Below are 18,805 nucleotides of genomic sequence, written 5' to 3' on the forward strand. Positions count from 1 at the left end.
GATTCTCCTCCCTCACAACACGCTGCAGAGCCAGAGCGAGTTTAATGGCTGCGGCTCTGTCTGCTAGCGTCAGTATTTCATTTGAATGTAGAATAAATGCAAAACTATGATTCGCCAGTGATGTTTGATTAGGTGTCCGATACAAAAGTGCCAGCAGCATGGTGTAGTCCGCGTGAGAGAAGCTCAAAGACTCAATTATAACTGGACGGTACAAAGGGACAGTTCCCCCCCAAATTAAAATTCATATTTTTCATACAACTGTTTTCCTTCTTCGTCAAACTACACTTGTTAAGTGAGCACAAAGCCTCTCGAAATGAGTCAATTATGATTAAACCCTTTTTTGTTATTTGGTTAGTGCAGGTAGTTCACTATAAAGAAAATAGTTGATGTAAGATACGGCTTTTGAAAAGGTCTGTAAATTATCTTCGGTAACAAGGGCCATATTTTATAAAAAGGGACATTTCTGTTGACGTTTTCAAATAATTGTTTTTGTCATCTTGTTCCATTATATAGAAAGGAAGGAAGACATCTCTATCACCGATATCTCTAACACTTCTCACCTTACAACAAAACAATCCAGATTAATAAATAGCGCTACAGGTTACATGAAACATCCATTTCTTTTTATTTTGGGGTTGACTCAGAATCTTTTCTAGAGAACCTATATGAAACTCATACTCCAGAAACATGTTGTAAAACAGTTTGGGCTTTTGTCTTTCTAAATGTGTCGAGGGATGTTCAGTTTTTAGGTCTAGTGGACTGTAAAGGAAAAAAAGGTCAGAACTCCTTTGTTTTAGGTTCATGTGTGTGGGCTCTGTCAGGCTGATTAAAGGATCCTCTCCTCTGGGTGTTAAACTAAAGAAAAGACAATTGAACAAAAAATAACTGTTCAACAGATGTAGCACATCTTTATTATGTTTTCAAAATCTGCAATGTAAAAACACTCCCTTCTTTATGTATATACATGACATCTGATGGGGTTTCCCTGGTTGGTGTGTTCCAGTTATACCTCCCAACACACTCACATCCATCATGACACTGCGTAGCCTCCAGGGCTACTTGGAAATGATGTTGGTCATCACACTGGTCTCTCCGTGCTGGTTCTTGGCTTTACAGATGTAGTTCCCAAAGTCGATGGTCTCCAGGTCCTCTACAGTCAGGACGCTCTGGGAAACCCTGGTCGTGTGGCTCATCCCTCTGTGGACCAGCCTCCAGGACGTGTGGATGTGAACTGGGCGGTTGTCCTACACAATGAAACAAAGATTCACTACCATTGTGTTGTTTGTTGGTGACAATCAGGGCAATGTAAGATTTATTGGCTTATTTTGACAATGTAAGTGCATGATTCCCTCCGATATTATTGCAGATCTGCTAGACACTAGCTAGCTAACCCAGTCATTTTAGGTATACTGACAACACTCACACATATGAGTAGGGTGGCCACCCTAGTGGCCAGACGTCCGGCTTTAGGCCGGACAGTCTGGCTTCCCAATGCTCTGTCCGGCAGCATCAAGCCGGACGCGTATTTGTCAAGAAGGAGGACAAATACGCGTCCGGCTTGATGCTGCCCCGGACGCCGGACAGGGCATTGAAAGGCCGGACTGTCCGGCCTAAAGCCGGACGTCTGGCCACCCTACATATGAGAAAGGCTAAGCGTACAAACAGAGACAGTTGCACATGTGTTGGTGAATGTCAAATGCAGCACATGTGTTGTCAAGTTGGTGATTTGTGTTTTTATATTTGCATTGTTCCTGAAGCTGCAGAAAGTTTCTCTAATGGAAGTGTTCCGGGCCGATGTAGCGTGTTTGCAGCTGTCGACCACCGTACAAAACACTCCAATTACTGTGGTTCACCATATTCTCTGAGTCAATTTCTCTGATGGGAAATTGTAATGAAGTGAATTAACATAAACACAGATTCCTACACTGGCTTGTTGAACTGTTCCTGAATCAGGTGAATGTAATGTTTCATGTTAAGTCCTTTTTACCTGACCAGGATAAGACCAGGTGAAGCTCACGTCCATCTCCGGCTCACCCAGCACCGTGCAGGTCACGTTGACGTTGTCTCCCCCTGTCACAGATTCCGGAGAGACTTCAAGGCTGACGAATGGTGCCCCGCTAGGAACTGTAACAAAAAAAAAACATTTTGAAGAAATGCATAAACATTCCTAAAAGGAAAGCTTAGCATTTGAACACTTTAACCTCCATCCAGGGCCAGTGATTTGTGGGGCGGGGCTGGTCTCTGTGACGGCCTTGTTAGACCAAAACTCCACATTATATTTCCATTACATAAATTCACCTCTAATCCTCCTCCTATTCATCTGACTGTGTTTCCATTTAAGTTGGCATGCGCCCACATAAAACAAGTTTAGTGATGTGGAGTGGGGGGGCTTGGACAACTGTGAAATACGACCTCTTCCTGGAGGCTGATGAAGCAAAGTCAACAGCACGTGATTCATGACTTTGTGAAAAGCCCCTCAGCATGCTTCTCTGTGCTTTAATCAATAAAATGGCAGGTAACGTGATTATTTTCACTATTAATCATGGTTTCTTATCATGCAGCATGTCTGTGTCCTTGTATTAATGACCTTACCCTCCACGTAGAGCAGCTGGTACTTGGTGGAGATCTGGGGGTTGCCCTTTGTCACGGCCTTGCAGTAGAAGACCCCCTGGTGCTCCGGGCTGGGGTTCTGCAGGACGAAGCCCTTGCTGGGGTCGTAGGTCATCTGCGTCCCGTTGGCCGTGATCTCCTCTGGAGGGACTTCCCTGTGCAGGGACACCCTGGCCTGCGGGTCGGTCACGCGGCACGGCACCACAGCGGACCGGTCCGGACGCAGGTACACGATCTCAAAGTGGATTGCCGACGGGACGAAGAGGTTATCTTTGTCTGTTTGGAGGGCCAGGTGTGTGGGGTCAAATAAAATGTGTGTGCAAAATGTTTCCATCATCACACTGGTGCAAAAATACTAGCCAGTTCATCCAAATCATGAAGGTGATTAATGTGTGCGATTGACAGCTGTAGATTTAGGGACAGTTCGGATTTTCTGGTTGTTTTAGGTACTTGGGTCAGTGTGTTACCTAAAGTAGCAGTAAAACATTTTAGTTGTATGTTGTATTTAAAATATTTTTCTCTGCTTTACCTTCAGAATCAGAATCAGTATGTTTACACATAGGAAGAATTTGCTTTGGTATAACTTGCCATCAGATTGATCTTTTCCTGGGGGAAGATATTAACTAAGCTACACAGCTTTAGTGAAAAGGACAGTCATTTAAAATCATAAAAAACACGTTTTAATTTAACGTAATTTTCACTCACCGCGTTTATTTTATGAAGGTATACAACCAAAGCAAATCTCGAATCTGACATGAAAATCAAAATAAACCAAATTCTGATTCTGATTTATTCATATTAAACGGAATTGTTAACCCTCAATTAAAGTGACAGAATGTACTTTTTTGTAAATATCCCTTATAGAAACTATAAAGTACAATCTACTATGTATCCCATGATTCACCTGTGAAGTAGATGTATGAGACGTATGATCGATCGTGGTCCCTCTCACACTCGCTGCCGTCACAAATGATCACCCAGCAGCTGTAGGGCCCCGTGTCGGCAGCAGAGGGAGCCGTCAGGATCAGCTGACTGTACTTATCGCTCTGCTTGATGCTGGATGGGAACAAAACAAAATCAGACCTTCACACATTCACATCAAGCATGAGGACAAACGGATAATTCCAGCACCTGAGGCGGGAGTCGTTGAAGGTGTCCAGGTAGGTGGGGTAGGACCACCCGATGGAGTTGCCTTTGCACCGCAGCTCCATGTTCCTCCCGGGAGTCAGGCTGGTGATCTGGCCCAGGCGCAGGAAGCGTCCCTTATCCAGAACCTGGGTCAGCAGAGACTGGCCTTTCCCTGCTACGTCTTTTAGTTTGGGGGTTCGTAGCTTCACCCTCTTCCCGCCTGGGCGGATGCGGTTCTCACCCACATCTTTTCTCGCTTGATCTGCTGGCAGGAACCTGGATAAGGGAGGAGGGTGAGAAAGAGGTTAAAGAGGCCCTATTACGATATTTGGTGTATTACAACTCGATTGTAGTCCTTTGTTTACTTCCATGACATAGTGAGATCACTATGTAACACTTGTGCTTCTATTGGCTAGCGCTCCAACACAATGTTTGTGATAGGCTAAGGGGCGGGACATCTCTAGTAGAGGCACAAAATACAATGATGTAACCTGAAAATGAGCTTAATATGGCCCCTTTAAAAGTAATACAGAACAAGTTGCAAAATCCTCTCTGTGCACTGTACGAGCGTCCAGGCTTGTGTTCAGTATGTCTTTCCAAAACAGCGATTCTGTGTTTTCTCCAGCTGTGACAACATTAGAGCAGGAAGTAAGAAATCCTTATTACTGGCACAGAATGTGCAGAACCCAGCCTCTCTTTTTGGCTCTGTATTCCTGAGTGGGCATATAAGACAAAAACAAAAATTCAGTCTGTGGTGTAGTCTTACAGGGTGTGTTTGTTTTATTCTTCTGAGCAGCATTAATTAGAAGGAAAGGTCAGCAGTAAAGGCCGGTAATGAGAAACGCCTGCTGCATGCCTCAGATGCATCTGCTTTGAGTTGGTCTGCAGAAACACTTTGCAAAAACTCACACAACTTTCATGCAACTTTTACAACTTGCATTTATACAATTCAAATATAACAAAAAAGATGACAGAAATGTCAATCAAATGTTTTTCTTTATTGATATTTTTCTTATGTTCCTGGTTGCTTCATCATGTGAATTTGATTTACTTCTCTGTCAAACCACCTCCCTTTCTAAGCCCATCACAAAGACCCCAGCCAGTATTGAGTTACACAACCTCAGATTATCTTACCCTCCCACTACCTCCAGGTTAAAATCCAAGTTTGCATGATTAAAATAACAGCCATTTTGCTCCATGAATCTACGAGACAGATGTGGAGACTTCACTCACCATTTTGGAGCTCCACCCAGAGCAGAGCCATGTAGAGCACCACCCAGAGCTTCATGGTGCAGACGGGTCGGTCCGGAGAGGTCAGAGTTGTTTGCTGAGGGGCTCAGGAGGAACTCTGCAGGCTCCAGCTGACCAGTTCAGATGTGCTGCTCCATCCTCACTCACTGAGAGGAAAAGGGAAAATAACTTCTGAGATTTTTTGTTGACTCCCTCTCATCAAACCTGAGGGCAGAAACACAGACTCTGGGGCCCTCTGCAGGAGTTTTGATCATAGAGCTTTGTGAAGGAGAGCTTCACTATTCAAATCTTGAAACACTATAGAAGCCCATATACAACAGTGTGATATATTCATTAATAATAATAATAATAATAATAATAATAATAATAATAATAATAATAATAATAACAATATTTTGAATTTGGAAAATTGGGTACATTTCTTCCTCATTGTTTCATATGATTTTTCTTAAGTGAATTATTCTATAATGTGTAAATTGAGAAAGTCATTTAGGGTTAATCCCTGAACAGAGACCCCTCTGTGCTGCTGTGGAAAGGATCATATTTTAACATGATGCACAGCGTGCTACATCCTGATTAGTGCTGTAACTGCAGGTGCTTTGCCCTTTTCTGCTCTCGGTTTAGACCTGCTGTGACAGTGAAGCACCGGCTCTCCACCGTTTTGACCGCTTATAGAAAACTAGTGGTGTGGAGTCGGCCCCAATCAAAAGATATTTTCTCTCTAATCTTAAAAGCATTAAACAACACAAATTGAAATTTGTGTTGAATAATTTATATTTCTTATTTCCAAGATTCCCTAAATTTATCTTTAACATTGAACCACTGAACATAACTTCTTAAAAGTGTAGCCGTACTGAAAGTTAAAACTAGCGTTACCTTGACCCGGTATAACAGTAAAATGCTAGCGACACGTTGATACACAGCACCCGTACACTACAATCATTAATGAAGAAATATCAAGATACATTTTAAAAAAGTACTACCTTTGATATTTTACTTCATATATGGAAGACGATTAGGGCCACATGTGTTGTTTTTTGAAGATCTGCCAAAAAGTTCCATTCTTTTTATTTTCTTTGAGAATTTGGACTCAAAAAGAGAGACATAATTTTGATCAGATCTCCAACAAAAAGTGTCTGATGTGGCCCTTATCCTCTTCCGTATTTATAATTCTTACTGACTTTTACCTAAATAGGATTTTGAATGGAGAATTGTTACGTGGAGTATGTTTAATTAAGTAAAAGTAGTCTGAGTGTCCGGAGGCATTTACATTGTAAAGCTTTTCAGAAATTACCACATGGGGGCGACAGCTACATTCAAAAATACTTTCCACCAGATTTAATTGAAATTAGTTTGAAAGGTTTTTTTTTAAATACATTTATTTACAATAAAAATTGGGACCAAAATTCAACCACATTGTAATTATAAAAAAGAAAATACTCAACACGGTGCTACTACTGGAAAATACCTTTATTGTACTGTGTGCAGTGATACTACATCTTGGCACCATAGCTTCTATTTACTTTAACCTCACTGTTAATGTGTAGGTTCAGTACAGTCATATTACCCCTGCTGAGACTAGCTTCTGAATTTGTTCCACATTCATTTAAACCACTGCACATTTCAACCAATCACCAGCATCCTCAGTGTTTGACCTCATGAAAGATTGTAGGCCTAGTGTAAAACACTGGTGCTCAATAAGACTTACAGTTAATAGAAAAAGAAAAAAACGGCGGCTCCAGAGGGAAGCATGAAGAATGTGGAACTTGATTCAGTTCAGCACAAAATGTCTAAAAAGCAGAACACACTCCAGGCTTTTGTTTGCTAAATTATGTGTCAAGGGAGACCTTATTATATATATACAGTAATATTTGAACTTGTAATACATTGTTTCAAAGTCTAATTTAGTCTAAGATGAAGGTTAATATGCCAGCATGTCTGTATCAAAATAGCACAAAATATCATACAGTGTCATATTCCGAAAGTGAGAAAAACAATACGAGTAAAACTACTTTTCCGGTAGAGTTCTGTATCAAACAACAGTTTTCATATTCAGATGTAACAGTTCATAGATAAAAACACACCCAAGCAAATATAAAAAAGAGACCCTGTGCTGAATAAAGCCACACTCACCTCAATAACCCTACAGCAAAGATTGATATGATCTGTTACATAACACCTACAGAAGCACTTTGCGTACTTCCATGTCAAAACATGTTAAGTGCCTAAAAACAATGAACATATTGTACATTGGTCTAAATCAGGGGTGTCCAAACTACGGCCCGGGGGCCAAATGCGGCCCGCACGCCATTTTGAATCGGCCCTCAGCAAATTCTAAAAGTATAACTTTTGATTGCTTATATGTTCAAATATATTAATGATCCCAATGTTCAAATAAATTCAGTCATTTAGAATTTAAAACATTTTCTAACAAATCTTAGTTGATAAAAGCCCAATAACGTATTTCTGTAACAAGCTTGAAATTGAACCTTCATATTTACTCTTATTATCAGCAATCTGAGGCTTCTGTTTTAAGGAATGAGCTGCCAACAAAATTAATGAAACCTTAAAGAGAGATGGGATGTAGGCTGTTTTTTCCTTAAACCACTTGAAAGTATCGCGCATTATTCACCTACATTTGATTTGTTTTGCTAACTTATAACTTCACTTATGAGGCAATATTCACCTCTATAAGTGGCCCAGCTCTCCGTATATATTTTTCTGTATGTGGCCATCGGTGCAAAAAGTTTGGACACCCCTGGTCTAAATGATTATCTTTTTATACATATCATAATTTCAAATCTATGCATATAAAACAATTAACATTGAACAATTAACACAAAACAGCTCTAAAATATATGTTAACCTTATTATGATGGGCATTTAAGCTAACGTTGCTAATTTCTCCCCGTCCTACACTTTTATCAAAGAACAATAAGTGTTTATACCACAAACTAACGTTACTTTTAATAGTAGTACATAATTGGTGTATCAAAATCTAATAATAAAACAATGGTACAATAAAAGGATAACACACATTTCCAAGATTTCACATTTAAAAAACCCACATGTACAAACCTGACTATACGGAAGCCCTAAGATGCCATTGAGACAACAAAAGAAATAAAACATTTGGTGGTTAATTTGCCAAGTCCAACCTAAGTTGGTGTTGATCTTTGTTTACGACTTAAGAAGTTGGTGGAAAAAAGGTTTAGCTCGGAATATCTTTCAATAATACTTCATTATTTTCAGTGTGTGAAAGAAAACGTTTTTTTATGTAAAAAAAAGGTGAGCGTCTTCAGCCTCCAGTGGCCAAAGTAAGTATTACAACAACAAACAAACATAAAACACCCAAAGCCATTTCAATATTATTTCCCCCCACCTATTATTGACTTATTTTTATTTTTCGGGATGAGAATGAAACTTTTGTTCCTCCTTTTTCCAGAGAAAACCATTTAGATTGATCTTTGAAAATTAATCACCAGAATTTTCTTTTCTCAATTGCCTCTTTGGGCTTCCGTCCATACAAATACAAAGATTAACAGAAAAGTCAAAAAGTGTATCATGCACTAAAAAGTCCATGAAGAAAGAGAAAGTGTTGCTGCAGTCTTAAATTGACTGATTCACTGTTAAAGTAAATGAACATCACTCTCCAGTGTGTTACCTGTCCTTATTTCTGCCTCCATTCTTTCCATAAAGCGCATTGTGACCTACAGGATGTGTTTCCATCTCAGTGATAGAGCAGCTCCATATCATGCTGCCCCTGATACAGAGTACTGATGCTGCCCTCGCAGGCTGAATGTGCTTATGACCGAGGCACATGGTGAAGCTGTATAAACAGGTGCATCAAGGCAGAGCTGCGGTGTGCTTTTATGCATCTGTCGCCTCACAGAGTCTTTTACTTCTAAAACTGGCTAGTCTTTTCTGGGCAGATGAAACTCTCCTGGTCTCTTCCTCCTGCTGCCTGCTTCTCCCCGCCAGCTTTCTTATGTTCCTGGTTGTTGCTGTTTGAAGGACCCTGGAGTTTGCGCTGGCGCTCCACACTGTGCCACATTCCGTAGCCAAAGTAGATCAGGAAGCCTAGGATAATGGCAGAGATGTGAGATGCTAAAAGAAACTAGCTAAGGAATCACATTTTTTGTGATTGAGTTTGACATTTGTGGAAAGGCTTGCCTTCTTGCTTAGAGTAATATCAGAAGAGCAATACAACTCTCACATCTGTTCTCTTAATATGAAACAAAAGGCAGGAGACAGTTTGCTTAGCTTGAAACAGACATGGAGAGAAAACTTCAGGATTTTGGCCTTTGCAGACCATCTACATGCACAAAGACCTATATAACACACTACAGGAAAGAAAATCCCTAAAAGCACAATAGGGACTCTTTAAACGGGACTCACCCACAGCCATCCACACAGAGAAACGTATCCAAGTATCTCCACTAAGCTGCACCATGAGGTAAATATTGACAAATACGCTCACAATTGGCAGAAAAGGCAGAAGGGGAACCTGTGTAGCAAGAAAAAAAATCAATGTATGTGTAATGGATTGTTCTCATCCCATTATGCACCAATTGATACTCAACCCACCATGAAGGAGACCTTCTTGCTGGTCTGAGGCTGTCTGCAGACCATGAAGACGCAGCAGCTGAAGATGAGGAGGCACAACAAAAGCGAGGCCAGGATCCATATCTCCAAATCGAGGATGTTGTAGATGTGGTACGTGGTGAGATAGCTCATCACGCACACTACCAGCACTGCGGTTTGAAAACACACATTTAATTTAGACGTCTTTTGTCACATCGGTAAATAAAAACAATTTTACCTAGCTTGCTTACCGAGCACACAGACGGACATGTTGACCACACTGGAGGAATGCTCAGAGGGAGAGGCAGGAGGACGAAGGACAGCCTGCAGGGTGGAGCTGCCCCCCTTCAGCATGTTAAGGTGAGACTCGGACTCTGTGAGGTCAGACTCGCCCTCCTCAGAGGACAGGTAGTCCTTCTCACCAGGGCCTGCCCGTCGCCCCATGGCTCCATCAGGCTGGTATCTGGACAACAGAGGAGATCAAAATGAATGTCATAAGTGGGCTCAGGATAATGCTCAATGTTTTCAGTGTCTGGAAGAAACAGTAACTGGATGTATATAGTATCTTTTATTCTGCTTCAAACCTATTGTTTCAGATGTCTGCTATGGTTTAACAAAACATAGGATGTTTTTTTTCCCATATACGAACGTAATGTCAACGACACAAAATCATACCACTTTTTTTTATTAAATGAATAATAGAAAACAATATTCATAATAAGTATACACATTTGATTTAAAAACATTATATTAGTAATAATAAGACCAACAACTTGTTGTGCTTCTTTTCTATACAAACAAACATAGTAACAGACACGAGATCACTCTTAATGAAAGAAATGTAAGTAAACAAAACATTAAATAATTAAATGAAATAATATGTATTATTATTATTAATAATAATAATATAAAACAACAAAAAAATAATACTATTACTTGTATAACTCACCTCAAATTCTTATTGCTTACATATTGAGGAAAACATGCCTCCCAATCTCACTTTCGTTACGTAATAGTAGGGTGGTTTAGTTTTACTTATATAACAAACAGTTTAAACCAGGGAACAAACAGTGTTACTGTGTTTGCTGCTGCTGTGGTGATGAATCCCTACAGTGCAGAGGTGTACATCAGCTCCAGAGTTTATAAAGTACAGGAAGTAAACACCTACATTCACTCCAGCAGCCACTACACACTCATACAATGGGAGCATTCACAGCTCTTACATCAGCAGTGTGATGCAATAACACTGTAATACCTCTGGGTTTCTAGAATAGGGAAACTATTTCACAATATCTCATCAAATAAGATGTCTTATTTATTTATAGATGTACCCACCTTAGAATCAGTACACACACAGCCACCAGGGAGTAAGCCAGCAGAGTTCCAATGGACATCATGTCAACCAGAGCCTTCAGGTCAAACAGGAACGCCATGATGGCTACAGCAAGCAAAAAAAAAGTAATTAGCACAATACATTACCAATTGAAAGAGCATTTATAAGAAATAGGATCAGCACTGATTACTGGAGTAATCATTGTTTAGCAAATAAAACATTTACACCCACAACAATAGTGTGGTGCAGGAATGAGTCCTAAAAACGAAAATAAGTTAGCTTTTTAGCACTTCCAGCTTCACTCGTCTCGAGCTCAAGCTTTTTAAAACATGTTTTTTGTTAGATGGCTGAAATATGGTCTGTGCTTAACACATACGTCAGTAAATACATCACTTTATTTGTATCTTATAAATAGCGGTTCCTGGAAAGTGACCAAATGAGACTACCAAACGCCATCATGCTGAATATCAGCTGCTTTTAGTGTAGCGGTAGTGATGCGCAGCCGTGTGACATGTGATTTGTTTTGTTTTGTTTATAACCTAACATTAGCTTCTTCTTCTGGCGAGTGCATCTACTCCATTGGAGTTGCCACATTTCTGCAATATTTCAAAATCCAATGGAAAAGTCCCATTGCTTTTATCTTGCGATGCTAACTTCCGTGTCGGCCAACAAATATACTTCATCACTGCACCACCCTATAATAGTTGTGCAATTACAAATGGCAAAACTGCTTTTAGGCGCACTATCCAGCAAATGCACATGGACAGATGTAAATGAAACGTCATGCAGATATTGTTTTCACAATAAAAAGAGACACAAAAGAGCATCTTGTTTCTCTAGGCAGACAGCTGTAATCATCCCCATAGCAAGTGTCGTTTGATGTGAGATACACAGCGGTGTTCCTTCCGTTGTATCTCAGCACCAGACTGCAGTATGGAGCGGATCTCAAAATTCAAACAAAGAGCAGGGGTATGTCCGCTGCTGCTCACAACATTATGTTCAAACAAAGGGTTCACATCTGCATGCCACTTCACCAGGTCATTCACATTACAGGTCATAGCCCCAACACCTGAGCATAGTAGGCATGATACAACCACAAATCACACTATATTGTAAGCTTTAGAAGTAGATGTGCTCCACACCATACCCTGGGGGTGAACTTGAATATATTTTACAGGGGAAGTCTCTCTCTTTGAGTTTCAGGATAGACAAAAAGCTTATGCTAACCGCTAAATGCTGATAACAGGGCTGGTGTCGGCTAGTTAGCTGTTAGCTCAGTTAGCTGCTGCAGGGTCTGGGAACTCGATGCAGAAGGGGAGTGTTGGAGTTCACCCTGCTAATACAGGAGATTTGTATCACTTGGTGGAGGATGTTTTCAGGCCCGTTGGGGGGGAATGCTACATAGATTTCAATGAATACTTTGCAGTGTTTTTGCTTTCTTACCAAAAGTAAGATTAGAAGATTGATACCACTCTCTGCCTTACTAGCACATTATTCTTGTTTCCAGTCTTTTTGCTATGCTAAGTTAAGCTAACTGTCTGCATTGTTTAATCCGTATAAAAACCAACATGTAAAAGTTAATAATTTAACTTGAAGTTATGTGCTGGATAACTGTATTTATTGGCTAGCAGCAACGACTTCCACACTGAAGGTTTAGCATTTAGCATTATATCAGATTGTAGTCTTGTGATTCCAAACAAGATGGATTGTAGTGGTGATCACATATCCACTAAGCAGCCTTAATATTGTGTGCATTGTTTTCTCTCATGCTTGTGGAAACACCATCATCAAGTTTTACATGCAGTCACCACCACCAACGTGCAAAGATAAAATCCTAATCAAGTCCAAAAACACAAGTCCTCGCCTCGGGAGCTTACCCGCAGTGGTACCTGCCGCCATGGTGGCAGCCACAGGAGACTGGCGCTTACTCACTTTGGACATAAATTTGAACAGAATACCATCTCTTGCCATGGCAAAGAGAATGCGCGGCAGAGGGAACATGGAGCCCAACAGGCTAGGGAGAAGAGGGTTCATGGTTAAGTTGAGGGCATTCTGGGAAAGAAAACATGACACCCGAACAACCGTGAAAGAACAACATATGGATATGGAGGGAAAACCTCAGAGAAACTGAATGATTTGATTTAGGGAGTGATAAAGGGTGGGTCAATTTCTGTAAACAAATGATTATCTGCAGCTTTGCTTGTGTCTTTCACAGTTGATTGGTGCAGAAAGATTAGCAGGAGGAATCTCTCTGGTTGCTCCCCAGCTCTCACCTGCTACTACACCGGAGGTCATAGTGGCAATAAGTGGGGTCTTCGTCTTAGGATTGATTCGGGCTAAGACTTTGAAAAGCACCCCATCCTGTGCCATAGCATAGATAACACGAGGCATGGGGAAAATGGAGCCCAGCAGACTGAATGAGACAGCAGAGACATGCAAGACCAACACGTTAGTTAAAAAGCCCCAAAACACACACATTTACACCAACAATCACATCATCAAAGCTTTAGAACATGCATAAAGTCAATAAAGTGTCTTTCTTCCCTTTTGGCATTCAGTAATCACTAAATAGTTTTCAGAACTTATATATATGGATTAGAATACATTAAAAGTGCCATCATATAGCTCAGTTGGTAGAGTTGGTGGCCGTATACTGGCGCTTGGTCCCTATGCCGAGGACCCAGGCAAACGAAAACAAAGTAAAACTCTTAACACCAATTTCAAACTAACTTATCTGAAATTTGATAATACGCACAAGGATGCAGATCATTGGATAAGTAAGTGACTGATATTCATGTTAGGTTTGTTGATGAAAAACTTGGAGGGAACTGATGTAGGAAACCTTCAGGGAAGATGGACCGAATTAAGTCACAACAACATATTTTATAGACCACCATATATTTGACACTTGAATTATATATAGTAAATTACAAACACATGCAGGTACTGAAAACAGAGAGAATTAAAGGAAAAATTCCCAACATTTAATGTGAATGTCAAAATGAGTTGATAGAAGCAATAACTTCCTCAGTGCAGGCCGGACCATAAAGCAGATTTCACTGCTGTAAAATATGTAGTACTTCCTACATCAAACGCCATCATTTAACGTGACATAGTTGGAGGAATTAAAGAACTACATGCTACTTTAGTTTGGATATTTAGTCATCGCTAATGGGAAGCTAAAACTCAGCTAATCTTAGAATATAGCACACACTGAGAAATGTTTCGCTTCAATCGGCTACATTTACCAACAAAACTGATTGGACATCCACAGAAACACTACGCCTATTATGTCCCATTAGGTAATGAATCAATCAAATAATAAGACCGACAGACAGAAATATTTGGTCAGGACTTTTGACCAGATCTCCTATACCATTATCATAGCATGCACATCAATAAGAAATTAAAGGCATATCATCATTTCTGATTGTTCAGATACAGTAAATCTAACATCTATTATACCATAAATATTTTTGTCCTTTTTTAGATAAGCAGATCCATTGGTTACCTGGTGGAGAGGGCACACAGTGAACCTGCAGCAACAACATATTTGGCAGGGCCCCAGCCCACATACTCAAAGGCCATAGGCAGAGGGCTCTTCTCGTCCAGCAGGTAGTAAGGCATCATCAGTGTGAGCGCAGCTGACACACCGAAGTACGCCAGGAAGCACACGGTCAGCGACACCACGATGCCGATGGGAATGGCTCTCTGAGGGTTCCTCACTTCCTCGCCTGTCTCACACACACGCACAAACATCTTTACATTGAGCTTTGATGAAATCAGTCTATTACCTAACCTATCAGTAGCTCACCAGTGGTTGCAATGCAGTCAAATCCAACAAAAGCATAAAAGCAAGTGGCAGCTCCGGCTAAGGTCCCACTGAAGCCAAAAGGCATAAATCCTCCAACTCCATAATCACTGGTCACATTGGCCGTCACTGACAAGTTCCTGCAACATCAAACGGAGTTCAACACAAAACCAGCCTAAAGGAACAACTGATAATGGATCTGCATTGAAGTACTTCACATATACACCTATAGCACTGATTATCTATGGTTAATAAATGACCTTTTAACTATGGTGACATTTATTAGGCTTTCTTCAGAAATCTTCCAGTTCTCCGAGTCTCCTTTGACGAAACCAGAAATGATGACGAACAACAGTACGAGCACGTTGACTGAAGTGAAGACTTTGTTGACCCAGGCGGACTCCTTCACCCCGAACGACAGGAGTCCTGGGACAAACAAAAAGGCAAAAGAGCTCAAACACTCATATGTTTGCTTTCATTCACATTTTATCTGTTAATGTCCAGTAGTTACAAAGTGCGTCCTCATCATTATTCTTATAAATAAGTGGGAGTTTCACAATATAATGATATTTATAACACTAACACCCACCAACCACTATTTTAAAGGAGAAATGCAAAACAATGTAAATAAATGATTTGGGGTTGTTTCAGACCAGAGCTAAATGGAGAGACGTACTAACCTATATTTTCTTTACGTTTTCACAAAAACAGGACCATACTTAAATCTGGTTCAGATAAACAAATATTGCATAAACCCTTCAACTGTGGACTTTAACAAACAACCAAACACTAGTGCATTGCTAAGGTCACACCAACCTAATGTAGTCATAGCTCTGGCAGCAGTTTTAGCCTGAGGGTCAGAAAGGGGTTTTATCCTACAAAAGATTAAATCCTTGGAATGAGATGAATCTGACTACAGGAAATTAATTTGAAGTTCTCTCCTCAACCACTACTGACGATACTGAACCCTGAGGTTGCAAAGAATCTGTAGTTGTACCGGACACTTCCCAGATGTGATTGTGTGACTGTGGGAAAGAGAAGCAGGGTGTTGCTGATACCTAGCAGGATGATCAGGGAATTTTTTTAATCGGAAAGAGTTTGAATGTTGTCTCCCAGTGGACTCACATTGTCCTGTCCTATTAAGCACAAAGTGTCCTGCCATCACTTAATTGGATTATGCTAGCTCATGAGAGTTATCGGTGTTAACAAAATGCAGAAATCTTAATTAATCTCCCTGCTCAGTAGCCCCTGTACCTACACATTAGAATGTTGGGATTTAAAGGCTTTATTTGCTGCCTTACCAGAAAGCAACAGTATCAGGCAGACGGCAAAGAAGTCTGGGTACTGCGCCAGACCCGGAGAGTTCATGCTGAAGTACGTCTTACAGAAAACCTCGATGTGGCCTCCTATCATTTCATCAAATGTGCCACTCCAAGCCCTGGCTACTGAGGAGGTACCTGTAAGAAGCAAAAGAAAGTATCAGCATCATCTTAAACTTCATTGAACTCAAAGACTGCTACGAACTTACCAATTACATAGGAGAGGATGAGGTTCCACCCAGTGATGAAGGCCCAGATCTCTCCAACAGTCACATAGCTATAAAGGTAAGCAGAGCCAGTTTTGGGGACGCGAGCACCAAATTCAGCGTAACACAGGCCGGCCATGACGGAGGCTAAGGCAGCGATTAGGAAGGAGATCACTATGCTGGGGCCGGAGTCACCTTTGGCCACCTCTCCAGCCAGGACGTAGACACCGGCGCCCAAAGTGCTGCCAACTCCCAGGGCGATGAGGTCGACAGTTCCTAGGCAGCGGCACAGCTTGGAGTCCTCCAGGTTGCTCATGTCGACCACTTTCCTGCGCACCAGGGAGCGGCTGAACGACAGAACCTGGTCCAGCATGTTGACACCTGCTGACAGATGGAAAGAGAGAAGAAAGACTGAAAAATACCTGTGCAGCAGAGGTCTGGCATAGAGACGTAAAACTTCTAGCCAAACATTTCAAGATTAATACTATTCAAACTGTGCAGAATTTGTGATCTCACCCAATCATCACTACTATTCTTTATCCCAGCATCAATATTTATACTTTCAATAGAAGGTGCAAGATCCGTAAAACCAAAGCTCAGGTGTGAGGACTTTTTGAGCCCCACCTTTTGCAGCTCCTAGTTCTCTTGCAAACAAAGGCTGAAAGGTTAGTTGCATAACATGTTGAGTAAAAGTTGGGATTGCTTTAGAACTATTGAGACAGATGTTAAATCTACAAACTATGACGTGCACTTTAGGAATGTTGCTAAGTGCTCTACATTGTGGTAAAGTTTATACAGTACTGGTGTTCCATTTAAAGCTATTGTTCAGGGTTACGGTGAAGATCTAAGTTGTCACAGAGATGCATTCAAAAAGGGACCATGAATGCATCATTGCAACTCAATACAGACATTCCAGTATCTCGCTTTACTAATTACATAATAAAAAGACAAACTGCAGTCCTCTTTCTGTTCATTGTTTCTCTTTTAATTATTAGTATTGCTGGTGATCCGGCCTCACATATTTGCAGAAATACAATAAGATAAATGAAGAATGAAATATGCCCAATGAATAGCTCGCTTTTGAAGTTGAAGCTTCTTCTTGGAACCAAAATTCCGATTTTCTGTACTGTTAATTAACACTGACAGCCGTCCAAAATATGCATTGACCTCCATTTAAAAGTGTGGTGGAGATGAGTTATGGCTGTGACAGCTCATTAGCATTACAATGAGGGCTTTACAGCGTCTCTTCATAGAATACAGTGAATGAAATAGTATGAAACTGACAATACACATTGCGTAAGATGCATCAGTATTCCATACATATAATGCATGTTTTATATTCTACAGTGACAATCAACATCTATTGCTCTGAAAAGCCTGGAACATACAAACTAACAGCTACTGCAGAAGTCTGTTGAATTCCAGCATTAGTTATTCTTAATAAAAGAACAAACATTATTGCATTAAAGATATGCGCCTACCTGTGTGGGTTTGACAAGTTGAGGTTTAGACACTGAAGAGAGACAAAAAAGCCTGTCAGTGCGGGTCTTCCAGGTTGCAGAGCAGATCAGCTGCAGGTGAAGCGCAGGTAAAGTCGAATAAGATCCACTGCTCTCATGAAGTGCTGCGTTGAAACTCTGCTGTAACTCTATTTCATATGCTGGTATGTGCCCTGAGCAGAGCAGAACTTTTTTACGCCTCCCCTCACTGTTTCTTCATAGGATCTGCCCTTGCCTTGCCCCTCTAAAATCCAGCCTCCAGTCCCTCCGCTGCCAGGGGAGTGACGTCCCCTGAGCACTGAGGCGAAAGGGGAGGAGGGGGCCCCAGGGAATAAGAATGGGGGGTGGTGGAGGGGGGGGGGTGGGGGTTTGTGTTTTGTGAGAGTAAAACTTTGTGCAGACAATATTGCACCATAAGCCCTCACACACAGCAGGACAGAGAAGAGAAAGGGTGTTGATGGTTGAATTAGTTATGTCTAATGCACATAGATCCCAGTTGCCCTGATGCTAACTGCTGATAAATGGTTAGGCAACGGGCATTGACAAACATTGAGGCAAAGACTTGTGTTTACCCAGAGCAACCCAGAGGAGTGCTGCTAAAAGCATGGGTGCTGATTGGTCAATGAAGGGTGGACGAGCTTCAGTACCGGGGGTTAAGTCCTTCTAATGGAAGATGGGTATTGCTCAATGTTCCCTGAGCTATTGGACCCAAGGATATTACAAAATCAATAAACACAGTTCACAGTGGTACAACATCGAAAAGCCTGGCATTTCCACGACAACTACAGTTACATGTTGGAACACTTGTAGGGAAAAAAAAGTCACTGCCTGCGAACTACTACTAACGTTGAGTTTGCAGTGCAGAGAATTTCTGCCAAGACCAGCTCAAACCAGCTTAAGACCTCAGTGGGAAGATGGCAGCTGGCCGCTGGAAACTCCGTCCAATCCACAGGACGGAGCCTTGACGGCATGACAACAGCCAGCTCTCTCTTAGTTTGTCCATCCAGCCAAGCAGTCAAATATCATGGCACACCGCCCACCAAACCTTGGCTGCAGGGCCGATT

The 18,805-nt window shown here is 41.2% G+C and overlaps 2 protein-coding genes across 4 annotated transcripts; both read right to left on the bottom strand.

The window, feature by feature from the left end:
- Positions 1–882: 882 nt before the first annotated feature.
- Positions 883–5,132, bottom strand: pdgfrl (platelet-derived growth factor receptor-like). The gene is given in 7 exon segments (XM_063875963.1): positions 883–1,244; positions 1,988–2,124; positions 2,593–2,886; positions 3,515–3,666; positions 3,742–3,991; positions 3,994–4,014; positions 4,972–5,132. Coding segments are annotated over 7 exon segments (1,098 nt in total). The 5' UTR covers positions 5,027–5,132; the 3' UTR covers positions 883–1,055.
- A 1,309-nt stretch (positions 5,133–6,441) lies between these two features.
- Positions 6,442–17,987, bottom strand: slc7a2 (solute carrier family 7 member 2). Of its 3 annotated transcripts, none has more exons than XM_063876823.1 (12): positions 17,724–17,987; positions 16,246–16,623; positions 16,019–16,174; positions 14,978–15,143; positions 14,721–14,857; positions 14,418–14,640; positions 12,784–12,920; positions 10,909–11,011; positions 9,825–10,036; positions 9,577–9,743; positions 9,388–9,496; positions 6,442–9,069 (listed from the first exon to the last, which is right to left on the bottom strand). In XM_063876823.1, exons 2-12 carry the CDS (start codon positions 16,613–16,615, stop codon positions 8,894–8,896), a joined length of 1,956 nt encoding a protein of 651 aa, XP_063732893.1. In that variant the 5' UTR covers positions 16,616–16,623; positions 17,724–17,987; the 3' UTR covers positions 6,442–8,893. The 3 variants fall into 3 exon arrangements, with proteins under 3 accessions (XP_063732893.1, XP_063732892.1, XP_063732890.1); XM_063876822.1 differs by lacking the exon at positions 12,784–12,920 and adding an exon at positions 13,180–13,319 and having other exon boundaries at positions 16,246–16,626; XM_063876820.1 differs by lacking the exon at positions 12,784–12,920 and adding an exon at positions 13,180–13,319 and having other exon boundaries at positions 17,724–17,986.
- Between the last annotated feature and the right edge of the window lie 818 nt (positions 17,988–18,805).

The sequence above is a fragment of the Eleginops maclovinus genome, chromosome 23, assembly GCF_036324505.1.
Source record: "Eleginops maclovinus isolate JMC-PN-2008 ecotype Puerto Natales chromosome 23, JC_Emac_rtc_rv5, whole genome shotgun sequence".
Lineage (NCBI taxonomy): Eukaryota > Metazoa > Chordata > Actinopteri > Perciformes > Eleginopidae > Eleginops > Eleginops maclovinus.

Bases quoted from the DNA above. Each gene is read 5' to 3' on its own strand.
- slc7a2 (XM_063876822.1), bottom strand. From the start codon at position 16,615: ATGCTGGACCAGGTTCTGTCGTTCAGCCGCTCCCTGGTGCGCAGGAAA. The intron at 16,175-16,245 runs GTAAGTTCGTAG...TGCTTCTTACAG, and splicing joins CATCCTCTCCTATGTAATTG to GTACCTCCTCAGTAGCCAGG. The intron at 15,144-16,018 runs GTAAGGCAGCAA...TGTTTGTCCCAG, and splicing joins CCTGATACTGTTGCTTTCTG to GACTCCTGTCGTTCGGGGTG.